The sequence below is a fragment of the Andrena cerasifolii genome, chromosome 4 (genome assembly GCF_050908995.1).
Source record: "Andrena cerasifolii isolate SP2316 chromosome 4, iyAndCera1_principal, whole genome shotgun sequence".
Lineage (NCBI taxonomy): Eukaryota > Metazoa > Arthropoda > Insecta > Hymenoptera > Andrenidae > Andrena > Andrena cerasifolii.
This window is the reverse complement of record NC_135121.1, coordinates 15,381,652-15,393,883: the sequence shown is the minus strand read 5'-3', so window position 1 is coordinate 15,393,883 and position 12,232 is coordinate 15,381,652. Positions and strand designations below refer to the sequence as shown.

Below are 12,232 nucleotides of genomic sequence, written 5' to 3'. Positions count from 1 at the left end.
ATTTCGGTTGGCCAGGAAAACGACGGCTCTAACGCCACCCTTTCGGACACGCGTATCCACGAGGGGGTGAACGCCTTGCCATGTACACGGAAAATGGCCGCTGTGTGTGGCTGTCCGCAAAAAGAGATATGCATTCAAATGCCTTGGCGTTAAAGCTTAAAGCTCGAGCATTTGAGCGGGCGTGCGAACCCTGGCAAAAAGCTCTCGATCAAATAGGAATGCGTGACAGTAGCTGAAGGGGACTGCTCGCCAGAAACACTGAATGGGACACGTGTTTTGCTAACGCGGTGGCAAAAAGTGTCGCGAGCTAAGTAATTAATGATACTAGAGTGAGTCTTCCGGGTAGGCTTTGCGACGTGGGGAAACTATTGTGTTGTGGAAAAGGGAGAAGTATGTATATGCTGATTGAATGGTTCGCGGAGGTTTGGAGTTTAGTAGTCCAGACTTGAATTGCTGGAATTATTGCAGCACGGTTAGCACCTTTAATTTCTTTAATTCGTGTAGGCTGCTTTTGGGGGAGCGAGGTGTTACTTTGATGCTTGGAAGTGAATAATTAAGTGTTTATGTTTTTAATGTTATTTTTATGAAATTATTCATGAAAAGGTTTGAATTTAAAGGCTCTTTTGAATGGTTTGACAGTAATTGGAAAATAAGTTGGAGAGGTTGTTAGGAATAATTAATGTAAAACACTGCTCTATTCCTGTATTCCATAATATTTATTACAAACATTTTGGTTTGTTATTCTAATACGTGTATAAAATATGTGTGTGTATCGAGTAAGTTTCGCTTCGAGATCTATAATTGTAACTATAGTTTATTTTCTTAGGATTATTTATGGAAATTTTTACCTCTACCACACGCTTATCTTGTCTGCATCGTTATCTTTAGGCGGGGCAAATTAATTCGTACAAGCGAATATATTTAATGCCTATTAGTGTTAAATAACTTATTTTCCATTTTGCTAAATGAAATTTGACTTCATTCCTTCAGATAGAAATACATTGGTTTTGTTGCAAGGTGGCTGATTAGATATTAATATTTTGTGTTTTTCTCTAGAAACTACTACACTACTGGTAATTGCATTCGCTGGATATTAAAATTATCGAAGTCGTCTTATGGCGCTATACGTTCTCCATTTGTATGCTACTACTTCTCTAAGGATTCTTGCTTCTTTTATTTCCTACCATTTTAACACTGCTGTGTCAATTGACACGTTTGAATATATAGAAACATTATTTTTAGAAACAATTTTCTTCATCAACGCTCTTTCCCTTTCTTTTGCAATGTATTTATTTCGACTTCTAATTTCTTTACTATTTTCTAATCAAATTATTATTTCATAATGTGTCCTTTTTAAGATAGAACTCGTCGAGGCAGCTCTTTTACTCGTGTCCAATATATGTATATGGTATTTTTTAAGTTAAATCAAATTAGAATCTAGATATTTCCTAGAATAAACCAGGGACCAGGTATAAAAAACTACGAGATAAAAATCAGGGAGGTGGTAGCTATAAACCTAAATGAATACCTCATGAAATATTGTATTTTACGAGACATTGTCGCAAGTGCAACGAAATATTTCCTACAAAATATGAATCAAAGTGAACGAAATCCATGTCCACCAAACACGGACATATCTTTATATAAAACCAAATTCCAAAACAGGAAATAAACTATTCAGCAACCTACTTAACGATTCCTACAATCGTAATAGAGTCGAGTTTCAAAAGCACGGTGCTAAAATCCAAACAACGCCTCAAAATACATTATCTCTCCTTTTAAACATCTGCCACCATAATCCTTTTTCCTTATTGCTTCGACTTAACATTAAAAGGAGAACACTAATTGAAAAATATATATTTTCACACAATAAGTAGTAGTTAACGAGTTGATAAGTTTTTATTTCTATTTTTGGCGAAAAAATATTCTATAAAAATAGCAATATTAATATTAATAAAAATATTAATGAAAGTATTAATATTTTTATTAATATTAATATTTCTATTTTCATTTATTTGCAATAAATCGCTCATTTCTTATCGGACTTGCATGAAACGTGCACCAAACGATGTAGAATATTTTTCACGTATATTACACATCATAACTCAAAAAATAGAGCTGCACCCCTCTTGCTGCAAGGTCCTCAATTATTCTCTACTCAAAATAAAAAACGAGATAGAAATGCTGCGCGAAAAGAAAATCGAACGTGCACGTCGATCTCTAATGGCTGGCAGATTTGAAGGAAATAGCCGGTCACGACTACGGTCGCGGAAACCGTCACGGCTACGCCACTGCTGTCGATATTACACAGAAACAGAATGTAATATGTCTCGATACGGTGGGGCGAGAAAGACAAAGAGACGAGAATCTGACTAAAAGCATTCTCGTGAACAATATGTATCATGGCCTGTCCCCCGTCGGAACGGTTCCCTTCGTTCACGGTGCATGTCTTTCTGGTGTATTTCAGCCGCGCGATGTACCGAACGACACGCATCCGCGTCGTATATCCTCCATCTGCGATCGCCCCATTCTGATTCTCCAACGGAATTCTCACTACGTGGACACGCGCGGGACTAATGAGGGGTAGGCCCATAAAAGCTGGAATCTACACGATTTTCGCGACCCTCTGAAACGACCTGTCGACAGAAGATGCTTATTTTCAATAAAATAATCGTGCACGGTACTGGTGCCGGTTTTAACGGCAAATGCGCTAGGCGAGTGACAGTAGGGAAAGCTGATTACAATGAATCGACCCGGTTGGATTGTACCGTCAATCAGTAGGTTGCCACGTAATGAAATCATTTCAAAAGTTTGTACAGTGGGGAGGGTAATGAGACTGTAATCGGCAAATTTCGAGTAAAACGCATCGAGCCGATGGCTGAAATGTTATTTTCGCCTAATTACGAGTCGCTGCTCCTGTTGGGCTATAATGTTGCACAGCCGAGATGAGCGAAATATTGGTTGAATAATGAAGACGGATTAAAAACAGCAGTGTAATTTGTTTCGGATAAATAGGGAAAATTTTAATGGAATAACTGTTTGGTTGATTGGATTCTGCGGGCGATACTTTACTTTACAATGTTGTTTAGATAATTGGCTGTCGAATTATTTATTTCGACGCGAATAGATACAAGTTGTAGGTATGTACAAGAATGAACAGAATTTTATTCGAGTAATAGGTATTGCGTATGTAACTGGTCTGAGAATATTGTATAGCATGAGGTGTCGTACTTAATTTTTCCACCTGAAATTAGTATAATTATTGAGCCATGCTGAGGGGAACAAAGACTAAAGTTATGTACTTATAGACTTTATAAAAAAAATTAATAGCAAATGGATTGTGGGGGTTGGAAATGTTGAGATTGTTTAAGCAAGTGTAACACATTCAAATCTGCGAAGTTTATGCGAAATATACGTAGGAAATGTGTGAAATGAGTTATATAGGTAAAATAATTTTAGTATTTTTTGGGGAATTTTCGAAACCTCGTTTCGTTTACTCACCCTGACCTTCGTCGCCCGTTAATTCGTTACTCCGACTTCTTTCTGAGATACGATTTCTTATAATAATCACAGAACATGTAAAACATGGCAAGGATCTGAGACATGTAAATGTAAGCGACTGGTTTTCGATTTGGCTCGCAGGAGGGCAAGAGAGCTTGAAACGTGTGCCCTATCATGATGACAAACTGGATCTGTAACCACAAATGAACATGAATCCAACAATTTCGAATGCACCATTCGAGAATATAACTACTTAGCTACGTTATGTTTTAAAATAGTATCGGTGGACTGGAAGTAGTCGTACAATAGACAGAACAGATTTATAAACAATAACGATCATCGACCAATTTTCACACAAAACTTTTCGATTCGTTAAAGTATAAACATTTATGGAGGTTTTATTCATTCAATACAAAAGTTTTACTTGTTAGGCCTCACAATTTTCTGAAATTTACTGTATAATAGTTAATGTAAAAAACATGATAGTATTCCCAATTTAATTTTTTCGCTCACAACATCGTATATAATTAATTGTAGGTTTACTCATACGTCAGTTCCAATCTACTGTTAAATTTTAATAAATTGTCTGCATAATACGTAAATTCCACGCTCTCTTCTTACCCTACACAAGTAGATCCCACCCTACCGAATATTTAAAGACTGATTCGCACTACTACTTAATGTCTAAGAACGGTCAGTTCTGAGGTTCTCATTTCGTACAGTCAAGTACCTACGTATCTCGAATGACACAACAAGGTACTGACAGCGTATTATCCATTTTCAAACAGAGAACTGGAAAACCAAGAACAATAAAAAAGGGGAAATAATACATCTGCTCCAGGAGAAAACTCGAAACGAGAACAACGTTGTTCACGCATAACAAGATCCTTAAGCTCAATCTCCCCGCGTTATACGTGAAGCGACACTTTACCCCGTCACGCTACTCTTCATCCCTCCAACCCACCCTCCACCCTCGCCGGATATGAACACTTTGGTTGAAATTAAACGACCACGTAACCCGATAAATCGTCCCGTCGATATCTCACCAGAAATAAAAGTTCTTTACCGGCGGATTATTTAATTAAAAACCGTACCGGGGCCACTCCCCCTCCCCTCAAACGGCCGCCATTGCAACGCGCTGTTGTTCCTCTCGGGACTCGAACGCAAATCGAATCGTTATCCGCGAATGGTGCACGTGTAATTCTGCATCGGCCACTTACGTCCCTTTCGACCCTCGTGGAAAACCTGGTTATCGAGTTAGGAAGGGGCGAGTGGCGAATATGGGCCAATACACACGTTCCGCGCCAAACAGGGCACACGGCTGGTCGTGGGCTTCGTATTCATTCGGGGAACATATTGCGCCTTTCGACCGCGACTCGAAACCTAAAACTACAGCAGCATTCTGTGCTCGAGTAGTTTTCATACATTTCTCCCGCGATCGTTTGGGTGAGTGGCAGATTCAATGAAATTCTTTCACTTGCGATTGTTCTCGGAAGAGGTGAGGGATTTACATGCATATTTTCATTATAGAATTTAACGCAGGACTCTCTATATTCCTCTTTCTCGCATTAAACGCCGTAATTTGCACTACATATCGTTGCGCTATAATGTTTCGATTAAAACGAACGAGAAACGAAGGTTTAACTCCAGCATTGATAAGGATATAAATATACAAGGTGTTTATTAATTCTGTTACGAGGGGATAATTTTCATTTTCAAATTTCATCGCGTGATGGTTTCTTTCATTTTACGTGGGAGAGATAATTTACAAAGCTTCTTGATAGTGTAAATAATGGTGTAACCTGAAATTGTTGGGGAATTTAAAGGTGGTCCTTACAAAGCTTCTATTAATCTAAACACTTCTACTCGAAACAGTGTACAGAATAGAGAAGGTACTGAAAGGTATACGTAGCAAGATACAAGGCAGGGCAGATATGATTGAGTCGTATCACTTGACGCAGCGGAAGCAAGCAGCGCAAGGGAAATGAGAGTGTCTATGGTCAGACGTACCCCGGTCATTACATTTTCCTATAACTGTATCGAGTAAAAGTTATTAGAATTGGTGAAAAATTTCGAAATGTATGAATCTGTTGTAACAATTTCATTTGAGATTACTAATTCCACGCCCTTCCTTACTTCTTCGTCAGAAGTAGTTTTCTTCCGTGTGTACTAAAGAGAAGTATCTTCACATTGTGATGTTTAAGACAAAGATCATGCCAATTGCAGTAACACATTCTCAATGGTCTTTTTATAATAACGTCAGTGAAACATAAATTCAACTATGGATACAATTATGAAAGTAAGAATAACTTGCAGAAAAACATGTCGAACGTGTAATGAACTTTTTGATACGGAATTTCGCAGTATTTGATGCGGAATATTAGAATTTATACGTTATTGCAGCCATTAAGCGAGCTAGCGTGCAACACGACATTCTGGCTTTTGAGGCCACACAAAAGGGCTTTTTTTAAAACAGGATTTATTGTCGGTATTTCGTTATTAAAAAAATATATATATCGTGCCCCACGCTCCCTTCGGTATTTATATTTCACAACTGTGTGCGTTTCATTCGCGATTCTTGACACGCTGGTGAAAACATAAAGAATAATCTAATTGTAAACTGTAACAGTTAGTTACGCGAAACGTATTGAATTTTTTACTGCGGTACGAGCCAGTCATTTTTGTTCAAATATTAAACGATACACGTCTGTCCACGTGATCCCGGCTTCGGTATAAACAAGGATTGCGTTAAAATTAATTGATTTATCGTGTGAATTATGTAGCCGACAAGCTTCTATGCAGTAGCAGCAACAGTAATTCAATACTGCGGTGTACATGAAAACTTTACTTCTGATTACGTTATAAAATATCTTCGTTCGCCCCAGGCTTAATTAATGAAACGTCGACAGTTTTAGATTGCTTGTCAAAATTTAAAGCGAGCAGAAGAATTAGTACGAACATAGCTAGGAACCCAGTAAGAATAATCTAAACAGGGAACAGTGATCCGAACTGCCAATTCAACTTGTTTCGCATTATTTAAAAAGAAAAACCCTTCCTTATGCCGCTCCCGATTCTACTATTTTCGGAACTCGTGAGGAGTTCTATGAACCATATCCAAACTTTCCATCTTTCCCAGCCTTCCTCAAATTTCGCAACAGATTCGCAACCAAACCATTTGCACTCCGACATACTCGCTCATCAATCGATCACCGATATATTGCCTAATGCTTTGTTTATTCAATACTAAACATTGGAATAAAAAAATAATATAGTACAATGATTTTCGGACTGAATAATTCATTTGACTCTGCGCTTCACAAACTGGATCACTTTTACATAATTCAGTGATATCAATGTGTAACGTGAATTTAAACTTTGTTACGCCCAAAAAGCATCTAACAGCTGAAGTGCAAAGTGTTATTATACTTCGATACAACATTCCCCTACCTCTTAAAAACCATGCATTCACGCGCGTCCCGTACCATCACCGTTATCCGTTTATCAGTTTCACAAATATTTTCGCGAATGCGTTTCTGCCGTATGAAAGGTCCGTAATTGGTTACTAGTTGTTTTCCATCGCGCGCGCGTTATTGGCTGAGATTAATGTACTCTGTCGCCGGCGTGTAGCTGGCGTGGCAGCCCTCGGACGTCAATGGCAATCGCGCTTTTGAAAAATTCTCACCGGATGGAATGTAATTTTACGATTACGCGACACCGTGCTCGCGGGCGTGCACGCGTACGTAGCGAAACGAGGGAGCGACATTCCCGGCCCGGCGATTTAGTCAGCGCAACGAGCGTCCCGCGACAATATATGCATCACGGGCTTCTGCATGCTACGTACCAGATAGTGGAGTCAGATAGAAAATGGAAACGTACCATTTGTAACCCCGTAATGTATTGTTTCCAAGGCGCGATCCTCTTCTGCATTTCTGGGCCGAAGCAGGCGAGGAGATAATAGGAGTACATGATCACGTGCACTATGCAGTTCGGCATCATCGCGAACGTCCACATGGCACCTACGAATAAAATAATGTATACTGTTCGAAAGGGAATACGATGTACTCGATGTGCAATAGGCTGGGACAGCGATGGTAGTTGCTAACGCTTTGACTTGGGAAAAACAATTTTATTTGATACTTAGCAACAGAAAAACAGTAGGATTCGAAGATTTAAATGCTATTTATAATAAGCTGTTTCGATGGTTTTCAAAAACCAATGAATAGTTGGGAAACTTACTCCCAAAGGTTTGGATAATCTTTTTGGCAGTATATCTGGTAGAGTTTAAGGGAATTGTCTGGATTCAGGGTTGTGAAAGCTGGGTTTCATGTGAAGTGAAACTTGTGTAAATTTGAAAGTACTGCTTTTGTTTAATATACTGAGGTGATTGCGAGTAGTAGTATGTCGGGTCTTCTAAGACTGAAAATTCGATATGAACTCTGTGACTGGCAACAGAATATTGTGAACAGGAAAATTAGAGTACTTGTTACGCAGAAATATTTAAAAATGGAAGCGTAATTATTAAACCTTCGTGTGCTGTAAATGATGAATTCATAGCCCACAAGCGTTTTGCAAGTATGATTATTAAGTAAACACTAATTTAAACAAATTAAACAATTAGTAGGAATAAGCTGACGCCAGAACGTGGAGGTATACCTGGGACAAATTTGCACGCTATCCATGAAAGAATAGCGGTGGATGTATGATGATAAACGTGAAGAAAGGATGCTTGATTGTACTTCTTCCTCAGAATGAAGATGACGGTATCGATTAGTTCGGCCAGTTTTAACATTAGTAGCCTCCATACCCATCGAGTCATCTAGTAATAACGATACAATAATAGTAAATTGTTACAAGCAATTATATTAAAATTCGTAGTTTCATCACTTACGCCATAAGATTCCGGATCGTAAGAAATGGTAAGGGGCTCGCATCCTAGGGAGAATTTCGTAGTGAAACCAGAAGTAAGCAGCTGAAAGTGCAAGGGCATAAGATATATTTTAAGTAGTATAAGAGCAGCGAATAATAATGCAACAGACACTAAAAACAGTTTCGAAACTGACTTCGTCTACTTAAAGAAAGTAGACTAACTTCGACTACTAGCGTTCAGTTAAGGAATCCAAAATTTCAAAATGCTATAGATCAATGCAAATACTGTATAAAGTATGTCGTCTTAGAATCTATCGGTGAGTTCAAGAAGGACCAACGTCAAAATTGACACTTTTGACTAATTAGCGTTAGAAATTTGGCAAAACTCTGTATTAAGTTTAACTCTGTTTAACTCAAAACAGCCATTGGCCCTCCCTGAGCTCACCTACAGATACATTTAACCCCTTAACTGCATTAGTGTTAAGCAGAAATGGATAACTGGATGCGGGACTTTTTTCTGTCTCTTACGTCAAGGTGCTACCTGGAATCGCTCTGTCTCGCTTGGAAATGGCTCATTCCTGGCTTCCATAGAAACCGTCAGCAGTTGAGGGGTTAAAATTGTGGGAATTCGGTAGCTTTCGCCCACAAAACTAACATACATCTAATATGTATTGTCATTTATTATAAATCATTAAATTAGTGAAGCAAAAGATTATTATGTTCGACACCGAGTTTTCAAAGCAACGGGAAGTTTCTTTGAATTTCAAAATGCGATGCAAACAGAATGAGAGAACTTTTACGCTCCAGAAATTATGTAACTAAACCCATTAGCGAGCTTTGCTTCATCAGTTGCTTGTTTTTATTATCCCATTAAAAATAGTGAATAAATAAATGTGCAGAGCGGAATTTAAATATTGAAATGAAGAACTAATTTATCTATTATCACATTTACTGGGAATATCGGCATTGCTCGATTTAATATGAATGTTAAATCACCAGCGTCGTCTACAAATTGCCTGCACACTGTGATTATAAACACTGAACATATTCATTAACATGCTGATTAATCCATCAGCTAAATCAGAAGGGAAAATAAAGTATACATGCTAAAACAGTTCGAAGTATTTGAATGCCCAACAGTAAACGTGTTAAGTTATTCATCATTTCATTTAATATCAATTTCGTTCGCGGTTTTAGCTAATATAAAAATATAAATTATTCGCTGGCACGCGATCGGACAAACTTTAATAAAGTATAAATATTTATTACGTAACTCGTTGCATACTATATCAGAAATCTGTTAATTTGTAGGGCAACTTATTAAAATCCAGATTAAATGCAATTAAATTAGTAATTAATTAGGACACAAGCGTGTTGGTAGCACACGTGCAGATTCTGTTTTAAAAATGGGCAAATGTTTGAAAATCAATTTGCTTTAACAAGTACAGAATTTTCATTAATTTTTCTTGCGCATACATGGGAGATATTAATTTCGAAAACACCTGTTCTCTTATATTTCATGTAATGGTGCTATTTACTTTATCATAAAGAAGCATTTAAAAAGGATAATTAAGCAGAAATTATGCCGTGTAGTCTGGTTGCTTCGAACAATTAACTCACCCTACCCAAATATTAGAATTGCATGAAGGGTCTAATTATTCATTAAGTAATTAATTTTCGATTACTGTTACCGTTAAACTAACTCTTACTCGTGGAGTAAGTAATTCTTAATTAACTCACTCCATAGAATACTGCACCACTCCCGGTCGCCATAAAGATGTTGTAAAAAATCATCACCCTGTTCAGATTGTACGGCTTTCGGTTCTTCATATAAAGTGGACCGAGGCGAAGAACGAACGCCAGATAAAGGGATATAATCCCTAACAATGGGACGGGGCTGCCCATTAAGAGCCAGTCCGCTACTCTAGGATCTGGAAATGAAGACAGAGAAAGAGTCCAAAGCTTTTCCTTTTATTTAATTAATCTTCTTACCTATTAATCTCCTTCTAAAACTTCTATTAAATTAATTGCTGAACTTTTCATTCTGATAAACGGGATTAATAAATTGATTAAACTAATAAATTTATATTATTATTATTCACACCGATAACAAGTTACATACAGTGTTGTTTATGTCTGCGAAATTTTATACCAATGATCAGAATAATTGATTCAATTTAAAAAGAAAGAACTATATTTCGTCGTATAGGAAATAAAATGAAAGGATTCCATAAACTAGATCAGTAATACCAACGTGGCGAGTGAAGAGTAGAATTAAATTCAATATACAATCTCATTTTTAAATTTTAAACTCTCTTTTGACCACTTGTGCATGACATACTTAGAGTTTTAATTACTTAACGTATCTTCGCTATTTGTATCATTATTACTAGCATGTGTGCTAACGTTTATATGTATATAATATGAAGTCGAAAACCGTTTAGTATTGTAACTTTCGTTTCTAAAGCAGCAATTTCACTAAAGCTGCTCCACATCATTTCACAGTGCAGTGTAATACAATTTATTTAAAGACGAATAAATTAAGAGAAATTGTGAGACTGACCTGCCGCTTCTTCCATGACGTAACGATACGTTTCCACGAGTCCCACATTCTTGAATCACCAAAGAATAGATCCATCAGAATTAAACGAATAATGCCACAAGCAAGTACCTACTTATAATGCAACAACATACTAAACGACAAACCTTTGGAAGGTTCGAAACGCTTGAAAATTTTCACCAAAAACTGATCGTCAACTAAACCTCGTTAAAGTAGAACGTGCAATTGTTCCTACTCGCGCATAAAATAAAAGTTAGTTAGTCTCTGAACGTTTCGTATAAAATTTTACGCCTTTGTCAGGGCGCAAACTGTTTCGCAAAGCTACGTTGCGCAGGATCGCGTACTAAACACTGTTCGAGGCTGGAACTGAATTTCAATCAATAAAATGATAAGCGAAAGCATGCGAGGCGCATGAAATAGATTGCAAAGCAGTGTCTGAGAGGTTGATGGAATGGAAGAAAGTACCTGTGGCACGTGAATTGGGAGCCCTTTCCCATCCTGGCCGTCGAGTTTGCAGATATCGACTGACATTCGGGTTGCTGAATGATTCGAACGGTGGCTATCGACGTTAACACCGTCTTTCGTGGCAGCAACCTACTGTCTAAGTTCATCCGCAGGGCAAGCACCCCTAGCAGTGGCTCGGGGACAGGTACGTAACACACAAGCACAGTTCCCTGTAAAGGGTTTCTCGCACACCCTATTTTAATACGATAAAGAAACGCGTTCAAGACCTGCACGGTGAAGCATATTATTTGCATATTCGCTATAGATCGTGTCTGATCGTTACGATTCTGATTACGCCACCCCAACGCTCGGAACACACGAAGCAAAATGTGAGAAACGAATTTCTATTTATTTCCACGTTCACGTCCGCGCCTGGTGCAGATTAATTAATGGAAACTTTGCATAGCTGCTTGCTTCGATAGTTGAAATTAATTTTTAGGAGATTTAGTTTTGTCAGCTTGGTTTATACTCGATGAGAAAAATTTGTGGAAGTCGGGATAATTGAAGCGATGGGAGTAGATACTTCAATCTTGCAATCTTCGATTGTTGTAGCTTTATATCAGTAACATTTTCGCTGCTTTCTAAGAGCCTCTCCACACTTCTTTGACTCATAATTCGAATATATTCATTTAACATGGAAGAGGGTAGAAATTGTGTTAATACTTAATATAGTTTCTGGTGCAAAGCAATAAATAAATAATAATATTTAATGTAATCGTATTAAATTCGGGTGATTGTGGTGGCAATATTAAAATAAAATTGAACTGCTTGCAAAGATGTCAGTGCAGCGAACAAATTGCA

General features: G+C 37.7%; 1 protein-coding gene across 1 annotated transcript; it reads right to left on the bottom strand.

Annotated features, from left to right (window-relative positions):
- Positions 1-695: 695 nt before the first annotated feature.
- Positions 696-12,232, bottom strand: LOC143367613 (very long chain fatty acid elongase 7). The gene is made up of 8 exons (XM_076809599.1): positions 11,393-12,232; positions 10,931-10,979; positions 10,108-10,298; positions 8,390-8,470; positions 8,155-8,317; positions 7,378-7,517; positions 3,502-3,692; positions 696-2,636 (listed from the first exon to the last, which is right to left on the bottom strand). The coding sequence occupies exons 1-7, from the start codon at positions 11,456-11,458 to the stop codon at positions 3,528-3,530; spliced, it is 855 nt and encodes a 284-aa protein (XP_076665714.1). The 5' UTR covers positions 11,459-12,232; the 3' UTR covers positions 696-2,636; positions 3,502-3,527.

Bases quoted from the DNA above. Each gene is read 5' to 3' on its own strand.
- LOC143367613 (XM_076809599.1), bottom strand. From the start codon at position 11,458: ATGTCAGTCGATATCTGCAAACTCGACGGCCAGGATGGGAAAGGGCTC. The intron at 8,318-8,389 runs GTAAGTGATGAA...CGTTATTACTAG, and splicing joins ACGATCCGGAATCTTATGGC to ATGACTCGATGGGTATGGAG. The intron at 7,518-8,154 runs GTATACCTCCAC...TTTTATTCGTAG, and splicing joins AGCGTGCAAATTTGTCCCAG to GTGCCATGTGGACGTTCGCG.